Source organism: Lampetra fluviatilis, chromosome 15, assembly GCF_964198595.1.
Source record: "Lampetra fluviatilis chromosome 15, kcLamFluv1.1, whole genome shotgun sequence".
Taxonomy (NCBI): Eukaryota; Metazoa; Chordata; class Hyperoartia; order Petromyzontiformes; family Petromyzontidae; genus Lampetra; species Lampetra fluviatilis.
This window is the reverse complement of record NC_136289.1, coordinates 5,337,967-5,352,343: the sequence shown is the minus strand read 5'-3', so window position 1 is coordinate 5,352,343 and position 14,377 is coordinate 5,337,967. Positions and strand designations below refer to the sequence as shown.

At 49.4% G+C, this 14,377-nt stretch overlaps 1 protein-coding gene across 1 annotated transcript in view; it reads left to right on the top strand.

Annotated features, from left to right (window-relative positions):
- SCFD2 (sec1 family domain containing 2) overlaps nt 1–14,377 on the top strand; it is a 150,367-nt gene that overhangs the window by 77,110 nt on the left and 58,880 nt on the right. The window contains exon 5 of the mRNA XM_078862991.1: nt 6,118–6,370. Within this exon, the coding sequence (XP_078719117.1) occupies nt 6,118–6,370 (253 nt within the window). The remainder of the gene's footprint in view (nt 1–6,117; nt 6,371–14,377) is intronic.

Here is a 14,377-nt window from a genome sequence, read left to right as displayed (position 1 = left end):
CACATTTATATGTTCACGCGATCTAACCCAAAAATCTTCATTGTGAATAATATTTGTGGCGATATCCTCCTCCGTGTTGAAACTGTCTTTGGCTTTGGCACTCTCGAGAGCTTCACATGCGCCCGTCGCGCCTTGTGAATGCGGTCGGCGGTGGGGGGGGGGGGCCGCGCCGGGGGGATCTGCGTGCGACTCTCGTTATTTTCTCTCCGCCAAGCGGTAATGCGAACGGCGTGCGCGCGTCGTGGCGGCTTGCGTGGGCGGCTCACAATAACTTTGCCCTGACTCAGTTCCTCTCGCTTGCCAACCACGGGCGTGCGCTCACTCCTTCGCCCGTTGAGTCACTCATTCCACCAAAATGTCGTCCCGGAGGACTTCCGCGGAAGTCGCGTTTTGAAAATCGGGAATTTATTTTTTGCTGTTGACGCGGGCGGGCGGCCGGACGGACGGACGGGCGGGCGGAACATCGTGACGCTTGCTGTTATTTTGAGGCTCTTCACGGCGGTAACGATAATCACGTTCGAATAATCGGCAGGATGACTCCTGCTGCGGGAATGTGGAATTTGCGCCGCTGGTTGAGGCCTGCTGCTGGAGATGAGTGCTACCTCACGTGCTCACTTGAGGTTTTTTTGTAAATGAAGCCAGTTCAAATCAAGTGTTTACCTGCTCAAGTGGTAGTGGAAATTCCACATTTCCTTGGAGGCGACCAGTCGCCGCATTAATTCATTACATATTGTCACATGACCTGAGGCAAACGCACAGATAGAAGCAAGGCTGTTTTCTGCCATTAATACAAACCTTTTCACGGTTTCGAAGCATAATTAAACTGTTGTTTAAATGTAAAGTCAATTCTGTAGATGTCAGGGTATGGTCCTGTCCAACTACAAGGGACTCGTTTCTCAATCTTTTGATAAAATATAGAGGGGTTGCCAGGACTCGAATTCTCTGATCCCTTTCCCGTTCCGATAACTTACGCGTACACCATGAAAACGAAATCAGAAGTGAAAATAAAATAAATATCGGTACTGAGGCTCCCACAATGCCATGCGGGAGGGAATGTGGCACAGTTTGGCGCCAGCTGTCACGGAGTGCGGTCGTGTCGCTACGGTTCTCTGCGGTGAGTAACAATGTTTTTAAAAACAGCGGCGCTATGCCTCTGTAAATAGAATGAACGCCGAGCTGATTGCGCGTTCCGAGATTCAGCGGTGAACGGGACACCCACCCTGCGACTTGCCTACGCCTCGGAACGAGAAAGGCTCAAGGTTCATGGTTCATGGCAAAGATCTGAAACCTGGTGAGATCTTGCGCTCCATTCTGGGTTTCAGCCACCTATGATAAAACCCGATTTAAAAAAAAATTATTGGGTTGATGGATTCAGCGCTCTCGCCAAATGACTACGTTACAACATCCATCGCATTCCACGTTGATTGTTCCGCTTACTTGAGAAACATTCGAGCATCTGATAATTGAAATGATGACATTGAATATCACGCATGGAATGTTCCTCTGGAACAGGGCGCATGGGCAGCTGTGTGCCCACGTGGTGTTTGGTCGAAAAAGGCCACGTGGAGGTAGCTCAGCAGTAGTTCTGTGATGTCTAGTTCTACGGGGCATCCTCTAACGCACAAGCCGTGCGGCCGGGAGTACAGATGTAATTACACTGGGGGAAAAATATTAAATGTGTCCATTAAAATTAATTAACGTTCATGTTGAGTACCATTTCCTCTTTAATTGCTTACACTTTGGCGTTTAAAAATCGGCCAAATCGCTGTGAGAAATAGAAAACAGAAGAAGAACGTTTTTTTAAGTAATGGGTAAAATATTTCAAAAGGCCATGCTCGCAGTTCGCAGCGTTCGGTGCGTTCACACTCAAGCTGTTTTTTTTTTTTTAAACGGCCACGGTTAACCGGTCCATCATGCGAACCCCGCGAGTTTGTTTTGTTAATGCCGTTGCCGCCACGCACTAACATCTCATCGGTGACTTTACCCGACCGTGTTGCAATGCGAATGACATTTGACGCATCCGTCGCGCTCTCAAACATCGTTATTCACTCTCCTAATGGAGGTTAAATGAAACGCGCTCGTTGATGTCTTCAACAAGTCCGTCGTAATGGAGCTCGACTTGGGTTCAGCCGAGTGCAGCCGCGGTGGTTGCGTCATCGCCTCGTGGGACATGCGCACTCCCGTGGTCCAGGTGGGGTTGATGGATCGCACGGAGATTACCACATCGCTGAGAAGACTTCTGGCTCACCGGCCGTGAAGTGGCCGGCAGGTGGCAGTACAGCAAGTGGGTTCCTGGCCTGCCTCGACCGTGCGGACATCTCTTGAGCGTCGGTCTTCGAAGCGTGCGTGGTTATTTTTACGGGTGCGCTGGTTTTCTTCCCAACATGCAACAGAGTGGCATCTCGCGGGCAGTACGGCGAGCGGGTAGCTTACCGACGCGTCCGTACGGATGTTTGAGTTGCTTTCCCCACGGTTTACATCGCCTGCTTTCGGCTTTTGTCCACATGCCGACACGTTGTCAATTTAAGATTAAGCCAAGCGTCCTAACGGAGGAGCGTACTGAAAATGAGTCTTGAGACTTCCTGGGTTAATGAAGCCAAATCAACAAGATGCAAAGTCATCACCGCTGGTGGCTCTGGTGGCAATTCCACATTCCTCTGACCGAGGCCAGTCTCTCCCATGTGTAAATGCACATTGGAATTCTGCAATTACATTACAAAGGATTTGGGAAAACTGGGTCTGGTGTGTATCAGAGTCAGAATATGTATTTATCCTGGAGAAATCCGATGAGCTATGAAGCTCTTTTTCACAGGCGTCCAGTAGGGGCAGATCAGAAAGTTACAACAACAACAACAAACACAAACAAACAATAGGTGTGCAAAGTATAGGAAAGGTAAGCAAGTCACTATAAATAAATATACTGAAACTTCACTATTTTAATTTTACCAGATAATGCCCACTGAGCTCTATAGTTTTTTTTCAGAAGCGACCTGGCCACAAACGATAGCTCAGCGAAGCGGCTTATCATCACGTGGGGAATTTATATCAGCAGCCAAACCATCCCTGCACTCTCGACCGTTGCACGTTAGATACCCCGTTGTTCCAATCAACGCGAGCGATCTGTGCCGCCACGCTGTGATTGGTCATCGGCGCGACCACGCGGAAACCTTCTTTCGCCCGAAAGGCAAAAGCAGTTACGGGGCGACTCCTCGTTTAACGCTGATAAATGCGTTCCTGAAAAGTGCCGTGTCAAGCGAGGAATCGCTGTTATGTCACATTAACGGGGGGGGGGGACGATTTGATTTGAATCAAATTTGTGCTATAAAAGCAGCCTGCGGTCACCCCGTGGCTGCTGCACAGAGAAGCAAGATGAGGGCTACGCCACCGCTTGTACCATTTCGTTTCCGCGCGTGAGCCCAGAACTTGCGCAGCGTTCAGCTGTGCAGCTCAAGAAAGTCGTCGTCGTCGGCGGCTCAGCGCACGTCGGAACGTGGCACGTTCCGCTTTGTAACGGTGCGCCGTTTCCGCATTGTGCAAAAAGTGTTCCCGGGTAGAAGAACCGCGTCGTATTGTGAACACCGCGCGTTAAGCGATGACTTGCCGTCAAAAAAAAGATCGGCTGCAGATTTGGTCAACGCGGTGGCTTCAAGCAGTCGAACCACAATGGCCAAGATCGGACGTGCTGTGTATATAGTTGACTTTGGAGGCTGGTGGATCACACAGATCTGTGAAACTTCTGCAATCCATCTGTGCGGCGCTTTGGATGATGACGCTCGTATATGTGGGTTTTCTCCGAGCGCACGGTCGGATTCAGCATCTTCCTGAAAAGGGTCTTGAGGCTCACTTGAAACTCTCCCGTATAAAAACAAGGTGTTCTTTGTATATTTTGGATCTAAATTAAGCTTCTTTAATGGAAAGCCACGTTTCAACTCCACCTTCTACCTAACACGTTTCTATTGAACGCGCGTGTCCTAAATTGTACCGCTTTCTGTCAACGTCGATAATCATCCTCTAGCCTAACGTCATTCGTTATTTCACGTCGTCATCATCAACATCTCTTCCCCTTGTTCTTCATATTTGTCTGCCACGAAGCGTTCGCAACCCCCGTGTCACTTTTTCCACATGTGCTTCCCATTTAAAGTTCGCCGCTTCTCAAAATTGCAAATTACCCAGCGACTACTTTTTGGAAAAGAGAAAAAAAAGAAAATACTGTAATAACACTCATTTCCTTGCACGGGTATCCAGGTCTCGCACGTTCACAATATTGCATCTGAACGAGCGGGCCGCTGGCTTCTAAGGGAAGGAAATTGAGTTAAGAGTACTTTGGGATGATGGTTGCGGTGATGCCGAGCCATCACCGCCGAGATGCAGGGTTTGTTTGAATCTGGCACCAGCCCCACCCGTCTTAGGGCACTGCGGTAGCGAGATGTTAACTACCTCGCCTGGTATACAGGAAGTCGTGGGTTCGACCCTGATGCCTGTATATTTGTAGTTTGCATGGTCTCTCTCCCCGTGGTCACGTGGATTATTTTCCCGGTCCTCCGGTTTTTCCCTCCACATTTAGAAATGTGTATTTGGCTGCTATTCATTTCCGCGTGATTAGCAACTTCATTGGGCTATCATTTGTGGCCAGATCGTTTCTGAAAAAGAGTTGTACAGCTCATTGGGCCTTACCTGGTAAAATAAAAATGGTTAATTTATTCTTCTTTTTTTGTACGACTGATGTAAATACAGAGCAACAACTACAATTTTACATTCAGGTGGTGGCCAAGCCAAGCTAACCGCGTCAGGAGTAGCGAGCAGAGTGTATCATCGCCGTGGTGTCTCCTCAGTATTTGTGGATCGGGTGTAGCATCGTTGTACGTTGTACGATCTGTTCTGGATGACCACAGTCGCAGCACACGACTGGGGAGTTTGTATTTTCCTTATCGCCGCCGCCTGTGATTGAACCGGACTCTCAATTGCAGCGAGTTGATGGACCCAGCTCAGATGCCAACCACTGTCCTGTGTGGAAAGCCACCACACTAACTTCGCCTTCATTTAAATCTCTGACAATTAAACACACTTCAGTGTTGACTAACATGCGACCAAGACTCTTCATAGGGCTTATAACAGCGGATAAAGGATGTCAGTGGAATGGACGGACTTCATAAGTACCGCTGTAACAACGTTTTCCTGGACAGTGCTTACGAATGAGAGATATCTTCGTCTCCTGACATCATGCCGATAGCGCAATTAGAAGACAGCTCCTGGGCAACAAGACCAAAAAACAAAGCAGCTCAGAGGCCGTTTGGTGGGATCCGCAGACTCGAGACGACACATCGTTTCAACCATTTACATTGATCTTAACGCTCGCGAAGCACACCGAGGATCGCACGCGCGCGCGCGACAATTGATCGACTTGTGCCAAATGGAAGAAGCGATACGAACAAGGTCTGATGAGAATCGGGCGCGTGTCCGGGTTAATTGGTCACGGGTGATTGTGATCTACGTACACTGATAACTTTCACTTGAGAGCTACCATCCACGATTCCTACCTTTTGCATGTTTTTGGGTGATTTGTTTCCCTTTCCTATATTTTGCACTCTTATCGTGTTTCTGTATTGTTTGTTGTTGTAACTTTTTTACCTGTGAAAAACAGCTTCGTAGCTCATCGGATTCCTCCAGTATAGATACATATTCCGATTCTGATGTCGAACTTCTTTCGCATCCTACGTAGCCAACTATGTGCTAATCGGGAGGTGCAAACGGTTCGTTCACTAAACCTAGGTGTCCGCGGTGGCTAGGAGATGTTAACCACCTCACGATGATATGCGGGAAGTCGTGGGTTCGATCTCAACCCTGACGTCTGTACATTTGGGGTTTGCATGTTCTCTCTCCCCGGAGTATTTGGCTGCTATAAATGTCCACGTGATAAGCCACTTTGCCGAGCTATCATTTGCAATGGGTCACTTGTTTAAAAAAAAAAAAAGCTACGTATCTCAGTCGGGCCTTCCCTGGTAAATAAAAATAATGTGTTTGTTTATTATTTTAACAGGTTCGTTCACTAAACCCATTATTGCGATAGTTTCGTTACATAAACCCACTGTTTTCCTCCCGGCTCGTCTGCGAGTGCAGATCCTGAAAGAGGGCGACTTCCCGCGCGTCCTGGGCCAGCTTCGCGCCCGGATCAAGCCGCGGGACGAGCGCAAGGAGGGCGACTTGCAGCCCGCCGACATCCTACAGCTGCTCCTCTTCGTCTACTCCCTCATTGGCTCGTCGGCCCCCGGTGGGCGGGACCAGGAGCGGGAGGAGGCGGAGCTCCAGGAGGCGCTGGGCCAGGTGCTCGCTGAGCAGGGCTGCCTGGCGGACACCTGGCGGGACTTCGCAGGTAAACAAAATCCCTGTGTTTTGGTTTTTTTGACGCGGGCGCTGTTTGCTGTTGTTTCAAATAAATACTTGCGATCGCTTAGGACGGTGTTTGACAGGGGGCTAGAACGACGATGCATCGATACGTTGACGAATGGTCATGTCGGCTCGCGATGGACGCTGCCACAGCGGTGCAGCGGGTTCGGTGCACCGGATTTGCGGCCCAGAGGTCGCCGGTTCGATTTGATCCCCCCCCCCCCCCCTCCGGGCCCGGCAGTTGGAACAACGATGAGGGTGAAGTTCCTCATCGTCCCCACCGCCGCCACCGTCACCTCTGTCCGCCCAGCAGTGTAAACAGCCGTTGTTATGGGAGCAAGGCGTGGGTATTCCCACTTCTTCATATTCATCTGGCCAGCGTGGAGTATGCCACGGTACACCAGGCATGAGTTCGTTAAATAAATAGTTCAAACATGTATATTGGATTCATCTTCTTGGTTCTTTCGGTAAAGTCACGTAGAAGACAGTCAGACTGTCTTCTCGACAGACCTGTTCTTCACCTGAGGACGGCTGCTTGCGTTGTGGCCGAAACGTCGTGAGAATTGTTTTATTATGTTTTATTTTTATTCTTTTATCATTTCCATTCTACGTGACTTTACGGAAAGAACCAAGAAGATGAATCCCTGTAGTCACGAAAGCTTTAAATCGAAATGTATATTGGACCCATAATTTCGTTTACGGGCACTGGCACACTCTATTTACGCGCTCCCCTTTGCAAAAGAAAACTGTAAGCACCTGAAGCTGATTTCACTCTTGGCGTAGCCATGCCCAGGCTGCCAGCTGTTCCTGTTTGAGGGAAGAGATTCCCCCACTTATTGGTTGATTGCTGCATACCCCACATTTCGATTTCTATTTTGTTGGCCTGAGCTGTGTGCGATGGCAAACATTGTAGCAAACTGATCCAACACAGTACTGCATTTCTCATAAAAACGTCAGATCTAAATCTTACAACTGGATGGAGTCCATCACCATTGCCAAGCAATTCATCAGTCGCCGGATTTCCACAGTCCTATGGCCATGTGATGATAAGCCACTTGGTTAAGCTATCATTTGTGGCCAGTTAACTTGTGAAATGTAGCTAATAGCTCAGTGGGCCTTACCCGGCAAAATAACAAATTGTTTAGTTTTTGATTTAAAGCTTTCGTGACTGCAGGGATTCATATTCTTGGTTCTTTCGGTAAAGTCACATAGAAGGGAAATAATAAAATAATAAAAATAAAAAACAATAAAAATTCTCACGACGTTTCGACTGCAACACAAGCAATCATCATCAGGTGTGAAATCCACAGCAAGAAAATAAATTATTGCAAGAAACGTCGTGAGAATTTGTATTATTTTATATTTTTATTATTTTATTATTTCCCTTCTACGTGACTTTACCGAAAGAACCAAGAATATGTTTAGTTTTAGTTTGTTTCTTGATTTATTCTTAGTGATTTTCTTACCTTCCCTATACTTTGTGCACTCCCGTCGTTTCTTTTCTGCATTGTTTGTTGCTGTAACTTTCTGGCCCGCTCCGCCTGGACATCTGTGAAAAAGAGCTTCATAGCTCATCGGATTTCTCCAAGATGAATCAAAGATCCTGAATCGGATTAGCCCTATCCAAAGGAACGATTACCCTTCACCCCTGACGCGCGATACTGCAATGGTCTTCAGGGTTCAGTGGCAACGTGTGTCGACTTTCGTACTTTTCGTGTTTTCCCCCTTCGCGAATTCCTCCCCTATTTTTGGTGTCAGAAAATTATCATCAGGCAGCTCGGGGCACGCACCTTGTTTTGCTGGAGTTCTCTGAGTTGGAAGCAGCAGCAGCAGCTGTGTTTACAACGTCGGCCGCACGTCTCCTCGTGCGTTCCCCGCCCCCCCCCCCCCCGCGAACGGCATCACCGCCGCCGTGGGGCGAGAGAGAGAGAGACAGCGGCCGCTCGGTCGACTCGGAATGAAATTGAGCTTTGGAGCCCCGGGATCAAGCCCGCCGTGGATTAGGTTACGTGCGTGCGCATCGAGGGTCGACTGGCGGTGAACGGTTTGCGCGGGTGGCCTTCTTTGCCGGGTAGACTCCGACGCAAGTGGGCCACAGTCTCAGGAATTAAAGCAAAAAATTCATAATATATTGTGACGCTGCTTTAGGCGGTATTACACGAGCAGACACTGCAACAGCAAGAAGTTCAACGCGTCCGTCCATAATGCTGTGTGCGCCTTAAGAGGATATATTCTCCTATAGGTCACTGGGTCGTACTTAAAAAGCAGGGAGATAGGGAGGCTAACGAGACTCCATGAGTAGAATTTGACACGTTTAGTTTTAAGACACATTTATAGCATGGGCCCATGACATTTCGTGCATTCCTATGTTTCACTATTACTATAATGTTACTATTGTTCACTATTACTATCATATTACGATTATACCTCATAGAAGTTTTTCGGGTTAGATCAAGGACCGTGCATATTATTATCATTATCAGAGTTGCTTCTTTTTGTTTGCTTTTTTGACTACTTGTGTTGTGGTTATTGCAAACATGATGCCTTGAATAAAGGTGTCAGTTTTGTACCAGTTTAAAAGGGTAAAAACCTACTACTATAGATCGTGTAAATGTATAAATGTGTCATTAAAACCCACCACCACATGACTATTATTCACGATTATTACAACATTACTTTTCACTATTATAATATTACTTTTCACTATTATTATATTAACTTATAATTTTACTATCATGCACTATTATTCTATCATTATTCACTAATATTAGTCATCTCTGGCCTCTATATTTCTCTGCTATGCAGAAGGGCCATTTCCTGAAATGTCGCCCAATATAAAATTTGTTTCCTCTGTGTGTAACCGTGGTGTGTTATTGTGGTGTGTTACTGTTTGTTAATGTGATGTGTTACTGTGTGTTAATGTGGTGTGTTACTGTGTGTTAATGTGATGTGTTACTGTGTGTTAATGAGGTGTGTTACTGTGTGTTAATGTGGTGTGTTACTGTGTGTTAATGTGATGTGTTACTGTGTGTTATTGTGGTGTGTTACTGTTTGTTAATGTGATGTGTTACTGTGTGTTAATGTGGTGTGTTACTGTGTGTTAATGAGGTGTGTTACTGTGTTACTCTGTGACTTTGTGTTACTCTGTGTTATTGTGGTGTCACTATGTTACTGCCCTGTGTTACTGTGGTGTGTTACTGACAGTTTTTGCCATTTGAATCCTCTTGAGTGCCTCCCCTAGGTTGACTCGGCATGAAATGAGCTCGGTATAGCGGCGGCGGTGGCAGCGGCTGTCCCCCCCCCCTCGCTGTGCGCTGGGCCAAAAACATTTTTTTTTTATAATTTTTCCATGAGCTACTGCCGGGAGGGATGCTTCCATGGCCATAAATCGGGGCCTGTTTGACCTTTTGTTTACTTCGTCCTCGAGACCTCGCATCCCTAAATGTCCCTCGCCATGCGCCCGCTAAAATAACAACTGCAATAGAAGAGGATGTAGTGCAGAGGAGTTCGTAAACGAGAAATTCTTCGAGCGTTTAAGATGAGACGTGCGATGAAGCGCCGTCGCTGTCGCCCGTGACGGATAGCACTGCCCTGATTAAGTGCGTTGAGCGGGACAGAGGCGCGATTCAACGGCTCCGGGCGTTAATTGTGCTCGACAAAGCGTCCTGCGTTGCCCGTGCGGGTGTCTGGGGTTCGACTCCGCACGGCTGTCATAGCTGGGGCTGCGATCGGAGGGCCTCGCTCGCGGTCGGAAGGGTTGTGGGTTTGGGTGAAAATCCTAGTCGGCGGTCGACTCGGCCCATCATCTCTTTGGGGTCGATACAATTAGGTACCGCTTTGTGGAGAGTGAGCAGTGATCGTCCCCTGGCCCAGTGACACCGATACGATTATACCGTGGTCTTTCCGAAACTCCAGTTTGGCTGACATGCCAAACTGGAGTTTCGGTATAACTTATTATACAGAATTAGTAATTACATGCTACGTGCGCCTGATGATTGGTGAACTTGTGCTACCTGGCGTAAAGAGGATGGAGGATCGGAACTGCAGCCCCTTTGTTCCACAATCTGGTCCAGGATTCCACATCCACTCCTAGAGCAGGCTGCATCGCGCAGTCCTTCTGTGATCCGCGCATGAATTCGGAGGAGGTTGGCGAATTCGGCAAAACGCGGATTGGATTTTGGCCCCGGATGGCTGGAGTATTACATTTTTTAAGTATCAATTAGACGCTGCAGAATTGCACTGAGACAGAGAGAGAGAGAGAGCTGAGCACATGGATCAGGCGAGCAATTCTCACGAGGCGCATCACAGTAAGCGGGCTAAGGGCGTTGACGCTTGACTAGCAGGGGACGAGGGGGGCAATGGAATAGCAGGCAAAGGAGGGAGCACGCCCACGAGGACAGCCACTGCGGAGGTGGAGCGACGAGGTCGGCTCTCGTGCAAGAGACAGACGGATTGTGGCATTGAAAGGACCGTGACGGGTGGCGACGGCGTGGGCAGCGGGCCTTCACCAAGCAGTGGATCGCTCGTGGCTCACGATAATGGTGGCACATTGTCCCCCCGTCGCCGCACATTCTAAAACTATTTAAACAATTTTTTATTGCACCAGGTAAGGCCCACTGAGCTATTTCGCTCTTTTTCAGAAGTGGCCTGGCCACAATTTATAGCTCAACGAAGTGGCTCATCACGTGGGAATTTATAGCAGCCAAATACTCTTAAAAGCGTGATGTTGATTCTAAATGTGGAGGGGAAAAAACGGAGGACCTGGATAAAAATCCACGCGACCACGTGGTAGAGAAAACACGCATACACCAAATATACAGGCATCGCCAGGGTCGGGATCCAACCCACGACCTCCTGCCTACCAGGCGAGGGAGATAACATCTCCGCCCCCCGCCCCTCCCCACGGCGAAGCCCCAATGATCCATCTTTTCACTCATGCACGGAACCTCACGCGCAGAAGCGTCGGAAACCGCGTTGACTTCCGTTGTGTGCCGCTCGGACGACCCCGCGAAGCGTGCCCGCCTGTGTGTTTACTCGTCAGCCCCGCTGCACCCGCGCCGCCGTGTTTGAGAAAAGCGTCTGCGGGCCGTCCCGTGCGTGTAGCCTCCGGCGTCCCCGTGGCAACGCCGCGGTGTTATCCGGTGTGCGCGTGCGATATTTACGCTGCTCCCTGCGCCTCTCCGCGCTGCTGTGGTTTTTGTTACGGCCGGGCGTTTTTTTTCCTCTTCAGTCGTCAGGGACACGCTGCTGACAAACGCGCGCACGCACGCACCGCCCCTCGTGGCGATCCGCTGCTGGAAGAGGGCCTCCCAGGAACCCCCCGTGTGGGTCCCTGGGGTCGCTTGACCATATTTCGCCACGCTTTTGTCAGAGCGGGTTAATGCAGGTAGGGAGCATGGGCATATGCTGTGCAACTGTTAGTTGTGCTGCGCTGTCCTCTGCTGCCAACCGATTAGCACGGTTGGCTTCGTACGGTCCGAAAGAAGTTCAACATACGTGTACATACACAACGTTTCGGCAGCAGCAGCAGCCTATGCCACCTGTTATGCATGGCGTTTGCCCGTACAAACGCTAGCCACGGTCCTGCTTAGCTTCTGAGATCTGAAGGGATGCTTTCTGGGTGATTTATTCACAAGCACCGATATGTGTGAGAGATGCACCGATTTGGCCAGGTGACTCGCCCCGAGTACCCGACAGTGCCCCAGTAGCAGTACCCTTGTATACACGCTGTACACCGTCATCGTCATCGCTCAATCCACTGCTGGATGAATCTGCCGTCATCTCTCGCAGTGCTGCGACGCGACAACCCGCCCGCCTCCGCCCCGCACACGAGGTGGCTCCGTGGAGCCGTTCCCTTCCCCGACCGCCGCTCCATCTCGAATCGCCGGCCAGCGGCGCGTCCTGCCCTGGCCCGGTCACTCGGTGTCTTGAACCAGCGTGCATTCGTTTTTTAAAATCCAGATTTAAAACTCGTATCTCTCGAACGGCTTTTTGTGTTTTGTTTGCTGTCCTTCCCCCGGCACCTCCGATTAGCGCGGTTGGTGACCAGAGATGGTGGTACAGCAGTGGATTTTCAAGTCTGTCTGTGTGGAGTTGGAAAGTTCTCTACTGGTATGCGTTTGTGTGATAAACTTAGCCAACCGTACTAATCGGATGTGCGGAGGAAGGACAACACACTTAAACACAAGAAGCATTTCTTAAGAAATTAGTTTTCAATCTATACTTAAAAGTGCACAGCTCCAGTAGTTTCCTAAATTTTGGAAGGAAGATTGTTCCAGACGGCCGCAGAAGGCTACGTACGGTACGAAAGAAGTACGTACGTTCCTCTTTCTGTTTCTCAGTAGAATTTCAGGCGTGCATTTCTCTCTTTGCTTCTTTGTGCACTTTCCACCTGTTGTCCCCGTGCATACAAAAAGACAAAGATCCCCCGTGCATAGCCTTAACAAACTGTTGAATTCAAGTTGTCTTGTAGTTGTATTGATTCAAGCAAGCCTGACGCTGCTGATGAGACACCCTTGTGTTGAACCGGGCCAGAGTTTTGCTTGTGCCGAGTCAATGCTGCTCAATTTACGCACACTCCCAGAAGGCCGTGGGGCCAGTGGGTCGCGTAAAAGTGCGGAGAGGCAGATATATGTCGGAGACATAATGTCAGCTTATCGATTTCGTAAAATAAAAAATAAATGTTTTTTTTAGGGTCTTGAATTGGACTGTAACAGTGGGACACTGCAATTCATTGAATCACTTATTGGGGGGGGGGGGGCGGCCAGGGTTAGGGTGGATTGTTCCACCTCACAAAATGAACCCGCGTATTTATAACAAGGACACGTGCACATTCTCACGTACAGGTCACACACCACGAGCGCTGCAGTGAGTCAGCCTTGTCCGCTCATTAGGAGGTGCCGTCGGCTCTTAAAGCCGCGCCGGTATTAACTTGACCTCCCGCTCGGATATATCTGTGAGGAATCATCCTTCTCCTCCCGGCCGCCGCCACGCTAAATCACGCCGCTCAATTCCGGCAGCGTTGCAAAGCCCCATAGGCGGAGACCGCGGCGGCCTCGCGCGTTGACGGTCGCGAGATGACACCGCCAAGATGGCCGCCAAGATGGCCGCCACGTTGTATGGTCAAGCAATCCCCATTAGACCTGAACCAGCCCTGGGCGCACCCCCTTGACCAAACCCGCCGCGACGGGCGCGGTGAAGTATGGTCAACCCCCCCCCCCCCCCCACCACCCAGCAGTGGATTGACAATGGACAGGAACATATGATGAAGTATGCCAGCTACACAGCGAGTCACTCTGCCTGTGACCTCTCCCCCCAGGTGCTCCAAATGACGTGGCCATTTTTCAGTTGCCAAGATTTATTCCCGACCTCCGTTAAAGCGTGGGTGTCTGCAGATAAATTATTTTTATTTTACGCCCCCTCCCCTGGGGGGAGGGGGGGGTGGTGGGGGTGGTGGTGGGAAACATTATTTCAAATTTGCTGACAGAATTCCTGACTTGGATCTCGGGAAGCATTTCCAGAAGGCTTTGTAATAATCAATTGCCTGCGGGAATTGTGAAATCAGCAGGAACACGCAACGTCGTTAATTTTATCGCGGGGTACTGCCCGGCTATTTTTTTGCCGTTTACTTGAATCGGCGAAATGTTTTTTTTTTCAGTCTTATTTTATATTTATATATAGAGCGCCTTAGCTCTATAAGGTGCTCAACGTAGTTGAACAAAGCGGTGACAGAAACAGAGATTCAGACGGCAGGGGCGGCGCGAGGGTTTGGGGAATGAGTGACCGTAACAGAGGTCACACGGTGGTGGTGGGGTGGGGTCACGAAAGGGCTATAGGGGAGGGAAGGGAAAGGAGTGGAGGGGCGAGGGGTGGGAAGAGGAAGGGGCAATGGAAGAGAGGTGAAGGAAGTTGGTCCTCCGACAACAGCAACGAGCGCTGTTCGTTTCACACAAAGCAGAACTCATTTTACTACGCCCAGAGGGATGACAACGAT